General features: G+C 36.4%; 2 protein-coding genes across 2 annotated transcripts; one reads left to right on the top strand and one right to left on the bottom strand.

Moving 5' to 3' along the window:
- Positions 1–4,750: 4,750 nt before the first annotated feature.
- LOC128211158 (uncharacterized) lies at positions 4,751–9,078 on the bottom strand. The gene is made up of 5 exons (XM_052915613.1): positions 8,933–9,078; positions 8,141–8,210; positions 7,594–7,652; positions 5,539–5,689; positions 4,751–4,986 (listed from the first exon to the last, which is right to left on the bottom strand). The coding sequence occupies exons 1-5, from the start codon at positions 8,951–8,953 to the stop codon at positions 4,946–4,948; spliced, it is 342 nt and encodes a 113-aa protein (XP_052771573.1). The 5' UTR covers positions 8,954–9,078; the 3' UTR covers positions 4,751–4,945.
- A 98-nt stretch (positions 9,079–9,176) lies between these two features.
- LOC128211915 (uncharacterized) lies at positions 9,177–18,802 on the top strand. Its single transcript, XM_052917045.1, has 6 exons — positions 9,177–9,336; positions 12,170–12,206; positions 12,356–12,506; positions 13,224–13,318; positions 14,739–14,906; positions 16,120–18,802. Exons 4-6 carry the CDS (start codon positions 13,307–13,309, stop codon positions 16,987–16,989), a joined length of 1,050 nt encoding a protein of 349 aa, XP_052773005.1. The 5' UTR covers positions 9,177–9,336; positions 12,170–12,206; positions 12,356–12,506; positions 13,224–13,306; the 3' UTR covers positions 16,990–18,802.
- Positions 18,803–19,318: the final 516 nt, after the last annotated feature.

The raw sequence follows: 19,318 nt of genomic DNA, 5'->3' as shown, positions 1-19,318 counted from the left end.
ATACAGTCATTTATGACGTAATAATGTTCTCATCTTGTTCACTCTCGAGAGAGGACGTGTATTTGTTCAGTCAGGAAAATAAGTTTATTTCATAGACAATTATTCAGATGGAGGAACAGTTTTAGGAGTTTAAAGACTCTGTGAACGAAAGGATTATCGGCGTAGAACGAAATCTACAGACAGTGATTCAGAAACTTGATATTTCCTCCGGATTTGTAAATTCACCACGTGAAGGGTGCTTCTCGGTAAACGACCACCCAGAAAGAAGCCACGTGTTGGCTCCCGGTACCGCAGATCTAACTGCCACCGGGTCTAATTCTGATATCCAGGGGGATTTTTCCGCACTGAAGGACAGTTTGGCACGGATTAAGCTGCCGACAGAGCTACGACTCAACGAATCCCGTCAAGGAATCAAGCGTTCGGATGTTCCTGTATTGAACATTCTTTCAAAGTGTAGCCGTTACAGTGAAACCACGGCAAAACTCCTATCGACAATTGAACCAGGATCTAGTGTAACCCAAGAAACATTGGACCAGTTGTTTCTTATTTGTCATGCCCAGTGTAAATATGTTCAGGACGAGTATGCGGCTATTCTTGTAAATGGACAGTTTGACCAATCAACATCAAGGATATTTCGTGCGTTACAAAAGAACACATCCGGGTTAAACGCAGACTCGCTCGATACTTTAAGGTCTGCAGCCACCTTATCGGCGGCCAGCCGTACGACAGCCCTAGCACGTGGTGCGTCAACATCATCGTACGAGTCGGGACGTGGCGGTTATCGTGGAGGTCAACGCGGAGGTCGTCGGGGAGACGTTTTCAATAGCTTCGCGTCGCGCCAGTTCCCGTCGTCGAGATACCGCAACAGCCACCAGAAGGACGAGGGTGCACCAAACACATACGATAAGGACGATTAGTTACGCATTGTGTGCTTACATTAAGCGTTGTTTTCATTCAGATTTCACTTAATTAAAATTTTGTTTCAATGTGTATTTCTAATCTCCAACGAAATATATCTGCATGGAAACAGATTGATGCTCCCAATCACATAATTGATTGGATTACTAATGGTATTACTATTCCCTTTGCGTCACAAGTACAGCCTTTCGAGTTAAAGAATCACGATCTTAGTGCAAAACAGTGTCAGTTTGTTAATCAGGAATAACATAGGTTGTTATTACTCGGATACATAGAACCTAGGGAAGAAACACCAGTTTGTGTGAGCCCTTTAGGGGTTGTGCCTAAAAAGAACAATAAGTTACGTCTTATCACGGATTTAAGGAAGCTTAATGATAATTGTAATGTTCCAAAGTACAGAAATGAAGACATTCGAGATGCTGTGAAGTTAATAGAACCCGAAGACAGGTTTATTACGACTGATATCAAAGACGGATATTTACATATACCTGTTCATGTATCACACAGAAAATTCTTAGGATTTAAATGGGATGGAGTTTATTATGTGTGGAATGTGTTAGTATTTGGTTTATGCTGTTCACCATATTTTTTCAATAAGATTTTGAGGCATGTTATAACGTATTTACGGTCTGTAGGGTTGAGAATTACAGTTTTTGTTGACGATTTTCTACTTTGTGCATCTGTGTCAAATATAACAGATCACAAAGATCAGTTACTGCATACATTAGACGAGTTAGGGTTTGAAGTGAATTTTGAGAAATCAAACCTAGTGCCAACACAGCGTATTGCATATATTGGATATACAATATGTACTGCCGACAGCAAAATAATCGTAAAAGTGCAGTTGATTCGCGTGGCCAGGCTTAAGAGGTCTATTCGGAGAGTTCTTAGTCAAGGGCTGGCAGCTGCCCGTCAGTTAGCGAAAGTATTGGGGCAGTGTGTGTCAGTTGCCTGGGCCGTCACACCTGGCAAACTTTTTCTGAGAAATTCGTATAAATTACTTTGTGCGCGTAAATCGTGGTCGGATAGCTTAATTATAACACCGGAAGTTGCAGAAGAACTACAGTGGTGGTTAAATTCAGTAGATTACTGGAACTCACGCGAGATATGTTCCGAGACAATACAGACTCAGGTGTTCACCGATGCCAGTGGTCTAGGCTGGGGAGCAACGTACGGCAGCCATGTTGCATCGGGCGACTGGAACCGCCGCGTCTCGTATCTCACCTCGAACGAAAGAGAAATGTTGGCCATATTGATGGCCATCAAAGCCTTCGCGAAGCTGTTACGCGGGTTAGTAGTGCAAGTACTAACCGACAATATTTCTGCAATGACTTATATAAACCATATGGGGGGCCCGAGCCAAAAACTGTCAAGGCTGGCATTAGCAATTTGGGCGGAAGCGTTCGATCATGGAATCACGTTACGTTGTGCTCATATCGCAGGAGTACAGAATGGTCAAGCCGATTATTGGTCGAGAACGCCAGACAAGCACAATTGGATGTTGCATCCTGCCGTGTTCGGTTACATAGACAAATTGTACGGTCGTCACACAATAGATCGGTTTGCAAATTGTCAGAGCGCTCAGTTATCGAGGTTCAACAGTCGGTACTGGGATCCGTTGTCAGAAGCAGTGGACGCCCTATCGCAGGGCAACTGGGGGTGCGAAAACAACTTGTAAACGCCCAGTTTTGTCTTATACCACAAATGTTAGACATAGTACAAACGCAAAAAGCGTATGCGACCATAATAGCTCCGCAGTGGAAGACACAAACATGGTATCAACGGTTGGCTCGTATGTCAATTTCCCCACCTCTAAAGTTACCGAACAACCCAAGAGTTTTTCGATCAATGGGGGCACTTCCGGAACCGTGCCGGAACCGGAAGTGGCAAATAGTCGCCTGGAGAGTGTATGGCGGGAAGAACTTGTAGCAAAAAACTGGTCACAGTATAGTATTAGCAAGTTGAGATATAGCCTTGCTAAGGGCACTTTGCGATCATATGATAACGCGCTCGAGAAATTGTTCAAGTTTTGTACTGAAACAAAGTGTGATTTCCCGCCAAATGACACATGTTATCTGGCCGATTTTTTCTGCAACATGGCTAACGCGTCGTCTCGACCTAATTCGGTCATTAGAACAAACATTGCCGCTATAGGTCACTTATATCGAGCCAAGGGGCGTGTCAATCTTGTCGAAGATTCAGACGTAAGACTTCTCGTTAGCGGACTAGTCAAATCGGGGACCAGTGAACCAATGAAGAGATCAAAGGTCATGCCTATAGAGCGTTTTCACAACTTATTTTTAAGTTGGTCGGACAACAAACATTTGGATTTTAAGTATCTGAGGCTTAAAGCCATTACGTTATTAGCATTGACGTTAATGCTAAGACCATCAGACGTTGCACCTAATGGCATATTGTATTCACAAGCCGACGACGAGATAAAGTTATGTTTCAAAATTAGTCAGGTTGAATTCCGTGAAACGTCTGCCAAAATAACATTTTTCGGAATCAAAAATGATACATCGCGGTCAGGGTTTGAGGTCGAGTTGCCAAGGGCGAGCAACGTTAAGCTTGATCCTGTTCAGACATTACAGGACTACATTGAACGGACAGACAGGTTCCGGCCGCCAGGTGGTCCGGTATTCTTATCGCTTCACGCGCCGTATAATGCAATTCAAGCATCGTCTGTTGCCAAGATTTTGGATGAAGCTATAAAACTGGCAGGTCTAGAGGGACAGGGTTACACGGCAATGTCGTTTCGTCCAACGGGAGCTACTACCGCGATAGCTCAGAATATAAATCCCGAGATCGTACGTAAAGTCGGGCGATGGAAGAGTTCAGAGGTCACTTAATCATGAGTAAATAAGTATTGGAGATTTAAGTTCATACATTGAGTTGGCACTCTGGTTTAGCACTCTTTAATTTGAGTACTTCATTCTATTTTGTGCATTTATCTCATCAGTATGGCATATGTGTTTAATTTTAATGTTTAAAGTTTATTAAAATTAAGAAACAACAATGTATGTATTGTTTGTCGTAGTGACGTATATTTACCAAAATAGTAGTCACGCGACATACAATTACGTCATAATACAGTAATTTATGACGTAATAATGTTCTCATCTTGTTCAGTGGCATTTATTATGATTGTATTATGTATATTATATGAGCTAATATAGAAGAGTGAACCTGTATGGGAGTATGGCATATGTGTTTAATTTTAATGTTTAAAGTTTATTAAATTAAGAAACAACAATGTATGTATTGTTTGTCGTAGTGACGTATATTTACCAAAACTTTAATCTGATGAAGCACTCTTTGGTTACGTTGACATGCTGGGACTATGTGACTCTTTGCTTTGCATTTGTAACATGTTGCATTTTTAAATCGACAATCATTAGCTGCATGATTTGTACGGTTACAATGCAAACATTTTGGCATTTTTTTTGTTAAATACTTTTGTTTTTTGGTTTTTTCTTGGAGATACGTCTTTGGTTTATGGACTACTTTATGCAATTGTTAGCAATCTTTAATTATATTTACTTAGCTGTTAGAAATCGTTGGTTATGAGTAAACCTCAAGTCGCCACAATTTTATATTTAAATTTGTTTGACTAACAAAAATCATAGCTCTTCAACGCTCACCAGATATGAGATAACAGACCGGATCGCCTGTCTGTCATTATTAATATCATTCACGGCCGTTGGTGTATAATCGTTTTCGGGCATATCCTGTTGTCCTGGAATGGCATGGCATGGAATGGAATAACTTGAAATAAACATATGCGAATGATGTCTGATAATAACTGATAAATGTATTAATTTAGTCATGAGACAGAATGAGACCGAGTTTTAACATTTTCTTCATGATCGAATTAAAATAATTGTTCAGACATTCTTACACAGATTATTTAGATATGTCATGTAACATTATTATATAAAGACATTTTGACAGGTCTTATATTCCTTCAAAAAAGAGTTAGTTATATTTCCTCTTCTTATATTTTTTTAAAAGTCAGTTAGGACTCTCATTGCATATAGTCAACCCATTCAATACATATTGGCGTCACTGAAATGAAAAAAAAATCAATGCGCCATAAACACTAACATGAATAAGAATACAACCTATATGTTAAAATTGCGGATAGTAAAATATAAAGGACTAGGCTTAGTCATTACGAATTTCAACTGCCGCGGGTGTTTAACATTCCGACTACTGCAACTTATCCGATACACACAGGACAATGAGATTGTTTTCAGTTAGATGACCTGAAGTAATACCTTATCTTAATGATTAAGAAGATCTCGTTCGCTACGCTCGCTCCGCTCATTCTTAATAATCAAGATTTTACTTCATGTCAACTAACTATAACAAATGATGCAAGTGAGAAAATCGAAAAAGGGTTTCATCAGTGCATAACGTATTAATATGATGCCAAACATAAAATCGCTTGCGCCATCACACTCGTTACTTAGTTTAATTGCATGACTGTTCTTTTGACTGCCACGTTGTATCTATTGACAGATAAGTTTAGTGAATGTATTTATTATTTCTTAAAAATTGCTGGTTATTACTTATGTACACAGAGATAATACATTTAAGCGTAGGTGTATGACATACTTAAATAGGGTAAAATCTCCTCCACCACGCCTTTAAAGTAGTTCTGTATGTATTCAACTCCCTTGGTTGAGCCAAATAAATGGGAACTTCCATCGACTATACAAGCAGTGATAATAAAACACTCTTCCCCCTCCATACTCAGCAGTGACGTCTGTAAAATATACGATACTATTGTAGGATATAATTACACCTCCCTCTTAGTCAGCAGTAATGTCTGTAAAATATACGATATTTTAGCAGGATATAATAACACCGCTCTTACTCAGCAATAATGCCTGTAAAATATACGATACTTTAGCAGGATATATTTACACCCCCTCTTGCTCAGCAGTTATGCCAGTCAAATATACGATACTTAAGCAGGATATATTTACACCTCCCTCTTACTCAGCAGTTATGCCAGTCAAATATACGATACTTTAGCAGGATATATTTACACCTCCCTCTTACTCAGCAGTAATGCCGGTAAAATATACGATACTTTAGCAGGATATATTTACACCTCCCTCTTATTCAGCAGTTATGCCAGTCAAATATACGATACTTTAGCAGGATGTTATTACACCCCCTCTTACCCAGCAGTAATGCCTGTAAAATATACGATACTTTAGCAGGATATAATAACACTCCCTGTAAAATAGACGATACTTCAGCAGTGTATAATTACATATTCTTGCTCACTCAGTAATGATGCTTGTACATATATGATAACACAGCAGTTTATGATTACACAACCCTTCTTACTCAGCAGTGATTCCTGTAAAATATACGATATTTAAGCAGGATATAGTGACACACTCTGTGAAATAGACGATACTTCAGCATTATTTAATTACATATTCCGGCTCTTTCAGTAATGATGCTTGTAACATATATGATAATACAGATTAATATAATTACACAAGCCCTCTTACTCAGCAGTGATGCCTGTAAAATATACGATACTTAAGCAGGATCAAATAACACCCCCGTCTTTACTCAGCAGTGATGCCTGTAAAATAGACGATAATTTAGCAGTATATAATTACATATTCCTTCTTACTCAGCAGTTATGCCTGTAAAATATTTGATACTTCAGCAGTATACACTTACACACCCCTCCTTTCTTTGGAGATATGCCTGTTAAATATACTTTAGCAGTTTATAATAACCCTCTTCATCGTCGTTATTCAGCAGTAACGCATGTAAAATAAACGATACTTAAGCAGGATAAATTTGCACGTCCCTCCTGACTCAGAAGTGATGCCTATAACATATACGATACTTCAGCAGTGTATAATTGCACATCCCTCCTTTCTCAGCTGCCATGCCTGTAAAATAAACGATTCTTTAGCGGGTTGTAATAACACATCCCCTCCATACTAAGCTGTCATACCTGTGAAATAAACAATTCTTTCGCAGAATTTAATAACACATCCCCTACTTTCTCAGCTGTCATGCCTGTATAATAACCCGTGGTTTCGCAGAATAAAATTGTACGCCCTCCTTACTTAGCTGTCATGCCTGTAAAACATAGCAATCTTTAGCAGGATATTTTACACTCTCGGAGTACAATAATTTATAGTTTCACTGAAACAAAATGTTGAACTATGTTCCGTATTTGCGAATATGTCCGGTACTGTCCTGGAACAGCGTTTATTCATACCTGCGGTGTCGATGTATAACCTTCAAATGTAAAAAAGGAGAATTGTTACAATCGTCTTTATGGGTCGTCTAAAATTACTTGAAATGGTCCCTTATAAAATAGAAAGAGCATGAACATATGTTCAACGGTCAAACAATCATCTAAGAAAAATAAAGAATAAAATGTTACCCCAACCTCCCCGTCCCGATTTACAAAACAATGTTGAAAATCAAGTAAATATTGGCCTTAGAATAGTAAATTCTATCTTCAGAACATATGAATTCCAATGCCACTTAACTTCGCTTTATTGACACTCATTTAGACTCAAAACAACTTTAACTTGAAAGCAAATATTAAAAAAATATGAAACATATGGACGGATATTTTCGATATAATATAGTTTATCAAACCATTTTTTTTCTTAAACTTACCAAGTGTTCCAACTGCGCCCGAATGACCCTGCGAACGAAGTTCTTCATAGTGAACACTTCTGAAACAATGAAACTTTAACTTATGAAAGGAGAATGAATTCGACGTAAAGTGTCAGTGTACATTCCATGACAATAAGTATTAATATCGACCTTTCGTATACTTGACCATATGTTTATAAAATTATTAGAGAAAAGTTTGTTTACATTCTGAATTTGGATGTTACTGGTTATCTCCTCCATTGAACTTTCTTCCTTATATAATTTACGTATTGCTTCATTTACGTATTGGTTTCACACTGTTGTCAAGAAGGTACGTACAGTCACATACTGTTACATGAAGACTTACAAACCAGATTTTCAAAATATCATCAGTTATATCAGAAAGGGTTTCATTAAAGGGTTACATCATCATATTAAAATTAACATAATTGCCGGGAACCAACTCGCCGAAAATTATATAAATACGGAATTTCGTAATTTCCAAACAGTTCCGTAAAATTTCGTCTATCAATGAGTATAAAGGTACGAGATGAAATTGGTATCTTACCTGTGTTTTCGGCTTTTACGATAACATTTGCAAAACGGGGTTTACAAAAAGTGATACACGGATTCACACGCTGAAAAAACATGTAATTATAGTTAAAAATAACACTGAACATTTATTGAAAACTATCAAATAGAAACTGAAAGTAAATTATCCGAAAATTAAACGGTGCTGACTGTAATGTTTCACCGGACATTGTGACAGACCAAAATAGATTTTTCGTCTGGCAAAATGGAAATATAACGGACATTTCCGACTGTCCGACGGACATTCGCATTGACTGCAATGATTTGAAGTAAAAGTTATCTTATTTTACAATGAAGTGACTTTGTGAGTCAGCACTTCTCTTTTGAAACTAGTCTGAACTCTAGCTGCAGAAAATACCAAAAATAATATAATTTGAACTACGGGAATCGACTATAGTATTGACATAGTCCATTTAATGCTTTCATTTAACAGTCATTTTAAAAATTCAATCCTCCGAGGGGGAGGGGACGGATAGACAGAGTAGATTTTTATCAGCAAATGCGCTCTTCATAAAACCCATGTACATTCAGTCCAATTTATCAGCTATCGTCAATAGTCACAGCTAGTTTAAACATTCTTTAAAAATATCATGTGAGGATCGAATCATAGATATAAGCTACGCTAGGTAACTAGATAGTCAATAAAGTGTATCGACTATGAAAACATGAATCTACTTTCGCTTTCGTGGTTGATATGAAATCAAATGTATGTACAAATTCAATATAAAAATACTTAATATGTATCTTAAATTCTAAAAAATGTGCTTACCTGTAGGTTATTACTATTCATCCATTCGCTTTGATCAAATGTTTGTATAGTATCCACAAAATGTACAATGTTAGTTACATTCTATATCTATAGAAAGATTCTAATTCATAAAGCGTCTTGATAACAACTTCACACTCTTGCGCACAGTGGTCAGAAATTGGCTCAGGGGGAGCAATATTTGATAAGCATACAGAGAGCTGGGGTTTTTTTCCTTCTGTACCCTGTGCGTAGGAGTGTTCACACACTTCACTGAGCAGCATTCTATCACCATGACTAATATGCGATAAGGTCTTGTGTACGCCGTACAATATAACCCTTATCAACTTATTTATTGTCCTCATGTTGATATAAGTGTACATGCCAGGACAGGAACTATCAACAACATACCTTCGGATTGTATTAAAGTAAGTAATAAACTTTCATTTAAACAGCGATTCAACATTAGACAGTGTTATTTAGATATTGATTATTTGGGATAGTCTCAAATCGAAAGTAGCTTTATTTACGCATTAACGATTAGAACAAGGTTGAAGTTAGTTGAAAGACTATCTGCGGGCAAATATGTGAGAGTTGAAAATTGTATATGACGAATGGGAATGTGTGTAGGGCACATAGATAAAAGTGGAAACTGTGCCGAGGGCCAAGAGCGATTGTGCCCACATGTGCGAGGAAACAAACATATACATATCTATTTTATGGCGTCTGGTGTCATTTTGTTTATGCAAAAGTCACTTCAATCGTCGTAATCTCCCATTCCAATGTATTAAAGGGTACAATGCATGCCACTTTCAATCGTTTCTAAAGGTTTTTCGTTGTTTTGATTAGATATCATACGATAGGAAAGTACAATACATCATATATATCATTTCCATACACGTTTTGTTATGGGGAAATCCTTGTTTTACAAACAACTTTAGCAATAATTCCTTTCAAAATGCCCAGCTTATCACTTCGGTCGACGTATCCCCCATCCCCATGTATATAATGTTATAATGCATGCCCCTTTTAATTGCTTCGAAGGGTTTTCGGTTCTTTGATTAGATATCATACGATGGACAAGTTTTATAAACATACACGTTTTAATTGTTTAAGGAAACTAATTTTATTTTACGAACAATTTTAGCAATAATTCCTTTCAAAATGCAGAGCTTATCAGATGGTCGTTTTCTCGCGGCGAGGACAAACATGTGGTCAGTTAATGTATATAGAAACTATTTTTAGATTATCGGTCAGTTAGTGTAAGTAGAAAATATTTTTAGATTATCGGAAATTGTCTGTTCTAAGAATGAGAATTTGATTGTGCTTTTTCAAGTTTTATTGATAAATTAATGTTATTTATGTTTTATGTAAGTATCTTTGTAGTACTAGTGCTGTTATGATTGCTTTGCACCCTTTGGATGTTTTACAGGTTTAATCCGAACTACTTTGCTTCACCAAACGTATACATAACTCATTGTCGTATCAGGGCATGTGTGCTAATATAAATTGAAAGCCCAATGTCTAATATTATACCAAGAATTCACCGGAACAAAGCTGTTATGCAAAGAAAAACATCGTATTAGAATTGTATACGCATAAAAGTCATAGAATGAATAGTATTTTGTTATTGTATAGCAATATCATAGTATTTGAAGCATTACGGTAACGCGAAACCTGAGATACATCTATTTTGACATTCAGATAATCATTTTTGTTTCTTAACTCATAAAAGTAATGCTTCAAGGTCACGCAAGGTTATAATAACGAACCCTGCAGGCGATGGGACACTTGCGGTCGGTAATAATTTCTGGAACATCTTGGGCTAAACTCAGAGTGAATATCATTATGTTACCTTCCTACCAGAGCCTCCATTATTTTGATCCACATTAATCTGATAAATATAGCGATCTAAAAATAGTTATATTCTGCTAAAAATAAATCGCCGGGATACAGAAATACAGCGTGGAAATAGCCGAACAAGCAAGAATTCATACTCGGAACGCAATGCAAATTATCTGTTTTTATGGTTGTGACGTCATTATTCTATCCATATTGCGCATTGACACAAAATATGGGTTAAAACGACATGAAAAGAAGTAGTTCTTCGGATTGTGTGGTCTTAAGACCTCGGATATATATGGACGGTTTACAAAGTCAGAAATCTTAACATTTTAACTACGCTGCAAGTAGATCGCGTAGAAGTTTCAATTTAGCAGTTAAACTTAATGACTTTACTCTTGGGAATTTTAATTATTTATGCAATAATTCACTTATCCGGCAACCATTTCAAACTTAGGTATACAAAAACACGTTAAATCATTACAATAATTATTTAAATTTTAACGAACTTCTTCTAATTAACCAGCATACATCCGGTGTTGTTTTCGATGAAAAAGACCGATTAGTTCCGAATGCGAAAGGCATGCGAAAAAGCACACAAAAACACGAGAAAAATAATCAATAATCTATCAGGCACCTATTTTTGAAACTTCTTACATGGTCTAATAATAATCATTGAATACACTTTAAAAGCAAACTGGAAACACTATTTCACACTGGAACAAAAACTTAAATGAGATATAAAGGAACCAGAGTAGCTAAACATTATATTAGTTGGTCTTTCTACTATTTAAGTCGCTAAAACTTATTTGTTACCTCTTGGGGTTTAGTTACATATTAAAAAAAGGTTGTTGGGCAGGATAAGGATTCTCAGCTTGGTCCACTATTTTGATCTACTTATCTGGAGTGGGAGAAAAGCAGTTCAGTTTAATTTTATGACAGCGTTACAAATAAGATTAACTTTTAAAAAAATAGGTACTGCGACATTTCGTGCATGTATTATTCAAAACAGTTGACCTAAAGGACATTTATCTGTAATTGAATTCAGATTATTACTGTAATTGATGGCGTATTTTATGGCGCTTGGTTGTTTTCTATTGGAGTTCGAACCCAGTTTGATATATTAGTGCAACTCAGCGTACATTATAACCTTGGTCTGTACAACTGCCCGATATGGCCCATATTCCGGCATACCAAAGTATGTATGTGTGAGTGGGGTGGATGGGGGCAGGGGGCGGAAATCTTCATATGTTACAATCAATAATTGTCTATGACGCAATAAAATTATAATTTTGTTTGTTGGGAGGGAAATCGTCTTTTTTACCTAACCCTATGGATATGTATGTTGTTTGCAATAATTAACAATGTTACTGTATGTTATTGTTGCTTCGTTAGATGTTTTATATTGTGTATTTACAGACAAAACAAACATGGGCGATGAGCTGGCTCTTGAGAGGTAAGTTGTTAGATCAGAGTTGAAGGTGAGTATAATTCACATTATAGTATTTTGTTTTCTAATCATCTTTTTGTGTATATGATTATCAATGTAGATTTCAAACTGTGAAAAATATTTATTTCTTTAAGAATGGTGTATTTTATTTACAGTCAACTTTGTTGAGCAAAGCTGGGGATGAGTGTTTTATTGTTACTGCCTATGTTACTGACGAAACACTGCATCTGCTCGGCTCGATCAAGGGAACTGACTTTGTAGAGAGAAAATCCCTTATTGTCAAAACGGAATTTCTGCAATACTTAAGTACGTAAAAACAGTGTCTATTTTTACATTCATTTGACGAAAGTTTTATATTTTTGATTATGCAGAGCAATCTGTAAAATAATTTATATCAACAGTTATAATTGGATACAATTGGGAGGTCTCGTTGTATAGGAAAAGAACACCAGGGGCAGTGATTACGAACAGTCTCAAGTCTGAGTTCAGACTCAAGACTCATTATGGCACAACTTTATTTCATTGTAATTTTCCTTCTATCAGAGCATTGAGGGCATACTTTGCTGAAATATTTTACTTTTTGAATGTTTTACTATTATTAACATAAACTTTGTAAAAGAAATAGAATACATATGATATTTTATTCCTTAATAAAAATGCTTATCTGAGTCTGAGTCTAGACTTGGACTCGAGATCGTTCGTAATCATGGCCCCAGACTCCTATCCCGGAGAGACAAAACTTTAGTACGACCTGCACAATCAATACAGTAGCTGCGGTTGCTACTGTTTAGAACCCCGCTGGCAACTATCGAGCATGATTAATCTAACGTTGGCAGAGCTTTACTGTCGATGTTAAATAAATATGTTTGAATTAATTGTAGTGAACATAGTACTGGTGGATGACAAGTATATTGATTGTACATCACTTGGCCTAAGGGAGTTTTATCAAGGTGTTCATTCCACAAGTGTAGATTTAACCTGCTTTCATTTAGATCATTTAATTTTTGCTTTAATATGTTTCAGAAAACCAGGCTTTATCAGAAGTCGTCAGAGGGCCAGACGTTATTGACGATCCACACAGTGAAAGAAAAGTGGTCAGGTCTCTTATGTCACATTTAGTGAGTAAAGATGCACCCTGTTAAAGAAAGAACACATAAACCAACACTGGATATGATTAACACACTCAACTAACACTGGATATGATTAACACACTCGACCAACACTGGATATGATTAATACACTCAACCAACACTGGATATGATTAACACACTAAACCAACACTGGGTATGATTAACACACTCAACCAACATTGGATATGATTAACACACGCAACCAATTAACACAATCAACCAACACTGGGTATGATTAACACACTCAACCAACACTGGGTATGATTAACACACTCGACCAACACTGGATATGATTAACACACTAAACAAACACTGGGTATGATTAACACACTCAACCAACACTGGATATGATTAACACCCTCAACCAACACTGGGTATGATTAACACACTCGACCAACACTGGATATGACTAACACCCTCAACCAACACTTGATATGACTAACACCCTCAACCAACACTGGATATGATTAACACACTCAACCAACACTGGATATGATTCACACACTCAATCAACACTGGGTATGATTAACACACTCAACCAACACTGGATATGACTAACACCCTCAACCAACACTGGATATGATTAACACACTCAATCAACACTGGGTATGATTAACACACTCAATCAACACTGGGTATAATTAACACATTCAACCAACAGAAGATATTATTAAAACGCACTCAACCAACACTGGATATGTTTAACACATTTTTGATATTGGATATCCTACGTCTAACGCCCTTCAGTGGTTTAGCGGCTATGGTCGATAATCATAAAACAGGAGTTTCCGCTTTGGGTTAGATCTACTTGTGGTAGTTGGTATGCCTCATAAGTGTTGTTTATATATTTCATACTGCCAGTCTGTCTGTTTGTCCGTGTGCCCGTCCGTTTATTATTGGTACAGTTCCTCTCGAAAAGCAGCCAGATCCGCCTTTGTATGACTTGATAATTGCACTTAGTAAGAATGCAAAGGAAATTTAGGGAGGCAACGTTGTACAGAGAGGTGTGCATTATTGTAGTGTTTGTCTCCCGTTGAAACATGGTTTACTGATTGTTATGACAAAGTGCCAGTAGACTACAGGCCCACATGGGCCTTCTTTTTGTTTAAATATGTTCGAAACTCTACAATTGTTATATCACAAAACACACGAGTTTCCTTGATACCCTTCTCTTTCCTACGGATGTCTCATAATCTTTTGTCGTTGGCCTGGTGAACGACGTGTTCGACAGATTGTTACGGAATATCGTTTATTCGACCCAGGTGTCCGTCCGTACCGGAAATTATTGCCACCCACGACATTCTTCCACTTTGAGATATGGAAATGTATTGTGTGATAATTACAAGCAAAGTTAATTTAAATCGCACAAATACCTTTAGAAATGATTTTGTTAACATTATATTTACAGGCGGTTAGATTACATGCCGACGTGGAGGAGTGTTTCATCGTGAGTGCAAAGAACCCAAACGTTCTGGGCTCCGACAAAGGGAAAGCTTACTTCTGCGAGGATTTCAAGTTTTGTCAGAAAGCATTCTCTCGCCACATTTGTAATTATCGGGCTTTGAAGTGTTTTAAAGTAAGACATTTAGTTCCGCTTCAGAGCCATAAATGTGACATTCTATTGAAGTTTCCATCGTATGAATTAAAGTTCAGGTATATGTTTACATTAAATTTCACGCATTGTTAGGATTTTTTATTAACAAAACGATATGAATGCAGGTTGAAGGTATCATTGGATTTGGGCTGAAACATTTATCCAGTATGATTATGAATAATTGCGTATGACCACTTTATGCATGTTTATTGATCGTTTTCATTCGATGACCGTCAGAACCTGGGCATGTATTCCTTATATTTATACTGAAGGTGATTGATTTATGAAACATTGTGACTTTGTAACTTTGAAGTGGGGTGTACAAAGGTGAATATCTGACATCCGGAATGCTTTTTCACAAAACTATATCAAATTGACCCTATAAATGTATCACTACATTGTTTAAATTCTACTGAAGCTATTTATGACTAGTTATTATTGGTTTAACATCACATACTTAAAAAACTGTCTGTTGGTTTCAAAAAAAATACAAAGAAAAACACACCTCCACCTATATAATGCACATATAAGGTTAATGATTATTTATGAGTACGGCCCAAGATTTGTTTCCGAAGCCACTGTACAGTCCTTGTTGTATTTTGGTCAAACTAATCTTAGGATCGGTGCTAAAATATAGGGTAGATTTAGACATTTGAAATGAACAATTATTTATATTTAGGCCTCATTATAATCGCCTCTGGTTCTCTGACTGTATCTAGTGTTTACACATTCGGAACTCCTCGGCCATTTTCTATCGAAAACAACCTCGGATGTACATTAGTTGAAGTAGATTGTTAATTTTGAGTTATATTATTAATTAAATGTATCGTTTTAGCGTGTATTTGTATTTCTGAGTTTTATTTGATTGCCAGTGAAGATTGCAAACATTATTAAGATTCCCTAGAGTTAAGTCATTAATTTTTATTGCTCAATTGAAATTACTACGCGATCTGTTTGCAGCGTAGTATATGTATACAGATTTCGGCCATTGTAAACGAGGTTGTTTTCGATAGAAAATGGCCTAGGAGTTCCGATTGGCATTTACACTATTGAAAAGGAGTATTAGGAGCCCCTTTGTGTGAAATGTTTTCATTGGCCATAACTCAATATGAAAAAAGTAAAACGACATTTTTGCATATGCCGGTATATTCTGAATTATGAAATATGTATTGACAGTTATATGTTCTGTTAACAGATGAAACCAACCTTGATGCTAGTACTGTCGGGAAAAAAACACGTAGAAATAAGCAGACCTAACGTCTCGTTTGCTCAACATTCCAGACCAACTGACGGAAACAGATCAAGTCAATCCGTAGTACAAGTGAAAATTAAAAAGGTTTCGGATAATGTGAAAGTGAACACTAAAAGGACCAATATAGAAGACCAAATTAAGGAATCGCCTTCGCTCCTTCTTGGAAAAGCTTTACCACCCGAGGGGACTCCAAGAAAGGCAAATGCCGATGAGCCTGTCGTACCTGTAACCCCCGCCTCTAATGATGATGATAATGACAGTTGGTCTAATTCAGATGACAAGTTTAAAAAAGAGTTGGAAAATAAGTTACCCGACATGAGTGCCTTTATCGGAAGGACTCCGATAAAACTAGATCAAGACGCCAAGCGGTCAGTGAAGTCCCTGTCAAAATGCGGGTCAGCTCTACAAAAGATAACGGAAGCGTGTCAAGAGCCAGCCATAAAGAAACACAATGAAGAATGTGGTGTACGGTCATACGTTAGCGCAAGAAAAAACGAGAGGGCGACAAACTCAAGTGTTATTGCAGGGACATCTGATGAGTGTAAACAGGGAGCTAATTCAAACTCTGTAGAAATCCAATCATTTACATGCGTTGTGAAAAGTTGTTTGAGAGAATTTATCGCCCGTTGGCGGTTATTAAAACATTATCAAAGTCATACCGAGACGAAACGAATCACATGCAGAGAGTGCGATGAAAATTTAAAAGCAGCACCACCGCAATCAAGCATTGTAGAACAGCCCACCCATACATTGAGAAACTGCGACCGCAATATCCGAGCCGACAACAGCTTGAAGATCTCGAAAGGGAGTTAAATGCGGAAAACACTGATGACCGCGTCTAGTGATATACTAAACCTAGAAACTGTAAGAGTGCGTGCTCAGTTAAAACCAAAGAACCGCACAAGAATTATATAGAACTTAGAAACTGTAAAACAGTGAGCGCTCTGTTTAAAAAACATATCCAAAAATACATGTATACTGCGCAAATTAACCACTGTAAACCTATATGTGTTTAGTTAAAGCCAAAACACGACGTCAATATGTGTATTGAACTGAGGACCTGTAAATCTATATACGTTCAGTGAAAGCAAACGAACCACGTCTATACGTGAATTGAACTAAGAAACTGTAAACTATATATGTGTTCAGTTAAAGCAAAATAACCACGTCTATACGTGTATTAAACTGAGAAACTAGAAACTATATATGTTCAGTTAAAGCAAAAGAACCACGTCTATACGTGAATTAAACTGAGAATCTAGAAACTATATATTTTCAGTTAAAGCCATAAAATAACGTCCATAAATGTACTTAACATAGAAAATGTAAACTGTGTGTGTTCATTTTAAGCCACAGTGCAATGTTTAGAAACATATTGAACTTAGTAACTGTAAAACTAAATTTGTTCAGTTAAAGCTACAAAACCACGTCTTAATCTGTACTGAACTTAAAAACTGTTAAACTTTAGTCGTGTTTTTAAGCCAAAGAGCCAGGTCTAGAAATATACTTAACTTTTAAACTGTTATTCTATTTGTGTTTAGTTAAAGCCGTGAAACAAGACAGTCAACATACTTGTATTTGTAAACGATACTTAGACGTATCAGCATATAGCACAATTTTAGAACTTAAGACTGGCTAAAATATTCGAGTTTAGAACAAGACTGGCTAAATTATGCGAGTTTAGAATAAGTCTCTCAACTCGAATGTCTAAATTATGTGAGTTTATAATTACACTGGCTAATATATGCAAGTTTTTTAAAAGGCGTGTTTATTTTTTATATGTCTATATTTTCTTTTTTTATTATCTCTAATTCAAAATTTAAAAGTTGTTTATTTTATTATCGCTAGTTTAAATTTCGTTTTGGTTGACACTATGAATGCCTCGACAGGGCTCAGTCTAGCAGACGACGTCACATGTATAGACTTATATATCACCCACCCACCACTTAGATTATTCAGTATTTGTGGTTTTTACTAGCTTGAAGATATCAATCCTCTTGTACGTCAACATTATATATACTTGGGTAATATTGTTTACATGTATGTATATATACATTTTGTACTCATTTTTATACTCTCATTAAATGCTCAAACGAAAATAGTCTACATTTTAAACACACCGCTTTTATATAGATATCCCACTGGATTATGCATGAAAATGCTGCTCTAAAATGTAGTCATTGGCGCCGCACTGAAGTGTGCGCCTATTTTTGGATGGGAATACTTTTTAGTTAGAGGTAGGAGCGGTTTTTAATTTTGATTGACTTTTGGGTTTTACTTTGTTATTTTATAACAATTTAAAAAAATGCAAATGGATGGGCATTGCATGCGGGTTAATTATGCTATTTATGATTAAATATTTTGTCTTCAATTTATCTTCAAAACATTTTTTTTTTAAAAAACGACAAATAAGTTTAATAACTCTTCCCGATTCGTTTTCGTTTTATGATTGGTTACCTGTAATCATGTGCCGGAAATGTAAAATGGGTGGACTGGTAATTATACGAATGCGAATAATTATGTTTTATTTCGTTTTGTTATGTTTACTGCATTGATGAATAATGGACTAAGCTGTTTTCTATCAATATCGGAATTAAATGTTCACCTTACTTTATTTGTTAATATGTTAAAGATGACATAAGTAAAATTTCATAACGATTGCCCCGAGTTGTTTTAATTTTAGAACACTACACAGTGCGCACAAAATGATTGGTCGAGTCAGTCATGTGATAAGATGTTTTCGCGGGAACTTCATAAATCTTACACTTTGATTGGTTCACGTGATGTTCACACTTGCTTGGGACGACTGTAATGAAACATATGCTTTAGCCTATATGGTTAAGCAGAGGGCTACACATATTTTGAGAGTTTCATGGTAGCGGTTCGAATCCAGTTAGAGGCGTAAAATGATTCTCCTTTTTTCTTAATAGTAAACATTTTTTTTGCAGAGGTTTATATTGTATATTTATTAAACAGTATTTAATTCATTTTCTTTAACTTCCAAATTTTAATGCTTTGGCCTATGCTGTTAAGCATGGGACTATAAATGTGCCATTGTTAAAGCTGCACTCTCACAGATATGCCATTTTTACAACTTTTTTATTTTTTTTGTCTTGGAACGAGCGAAATTGTGCGTAAATAT

This window comes from Mya arenaria, chromosome 12, assembly GCF_026914265.1.
Source record: "Mya arenaria isolate MELC-2E11 chromosome 12, ASM2691426v1".
Taxonomy (NCBI): Eukaryota; Metazoa; Mollusca; class Bivalvia; order Myida; family Myidae; genus Mya; species Mya arenaria.
This window is presented reverse-complemented; position numbering and strand designations above follow the sequence as displayed.

Bases quoted from the DNA above. Each gene is read 5' to 3' on its own strand.
- LOC128211158 (XM_052915613.1), bottom strand. From the start codon at position 8,953: ATGAATAGTAATAACCTACAG. The intron at 7,653-8,140 runs GTAAGATACCAA...TCATTGTTTCAG, and splicing joins CGTAAAAGCCGAAAACACAG to AAGTGTTCACTATGAAGAAC. The intron at 5,690-7,593 runs GTAAGTTTAAGA...TATATTTTACAG, and splicing joins GGGCGCAGTTGGAACACTTG to ACGTCACTGCTGAGTATGGA.
- LOC128211915 (XM_052917045.1), top strand. The intron at 14,907-16,119 runs GTAAGACATTTA...TTCTGTTAACAG, and splicing joins GGGCTTTGAAGTGTTTTAAA to ATGAAACCAACCTTGATGCT.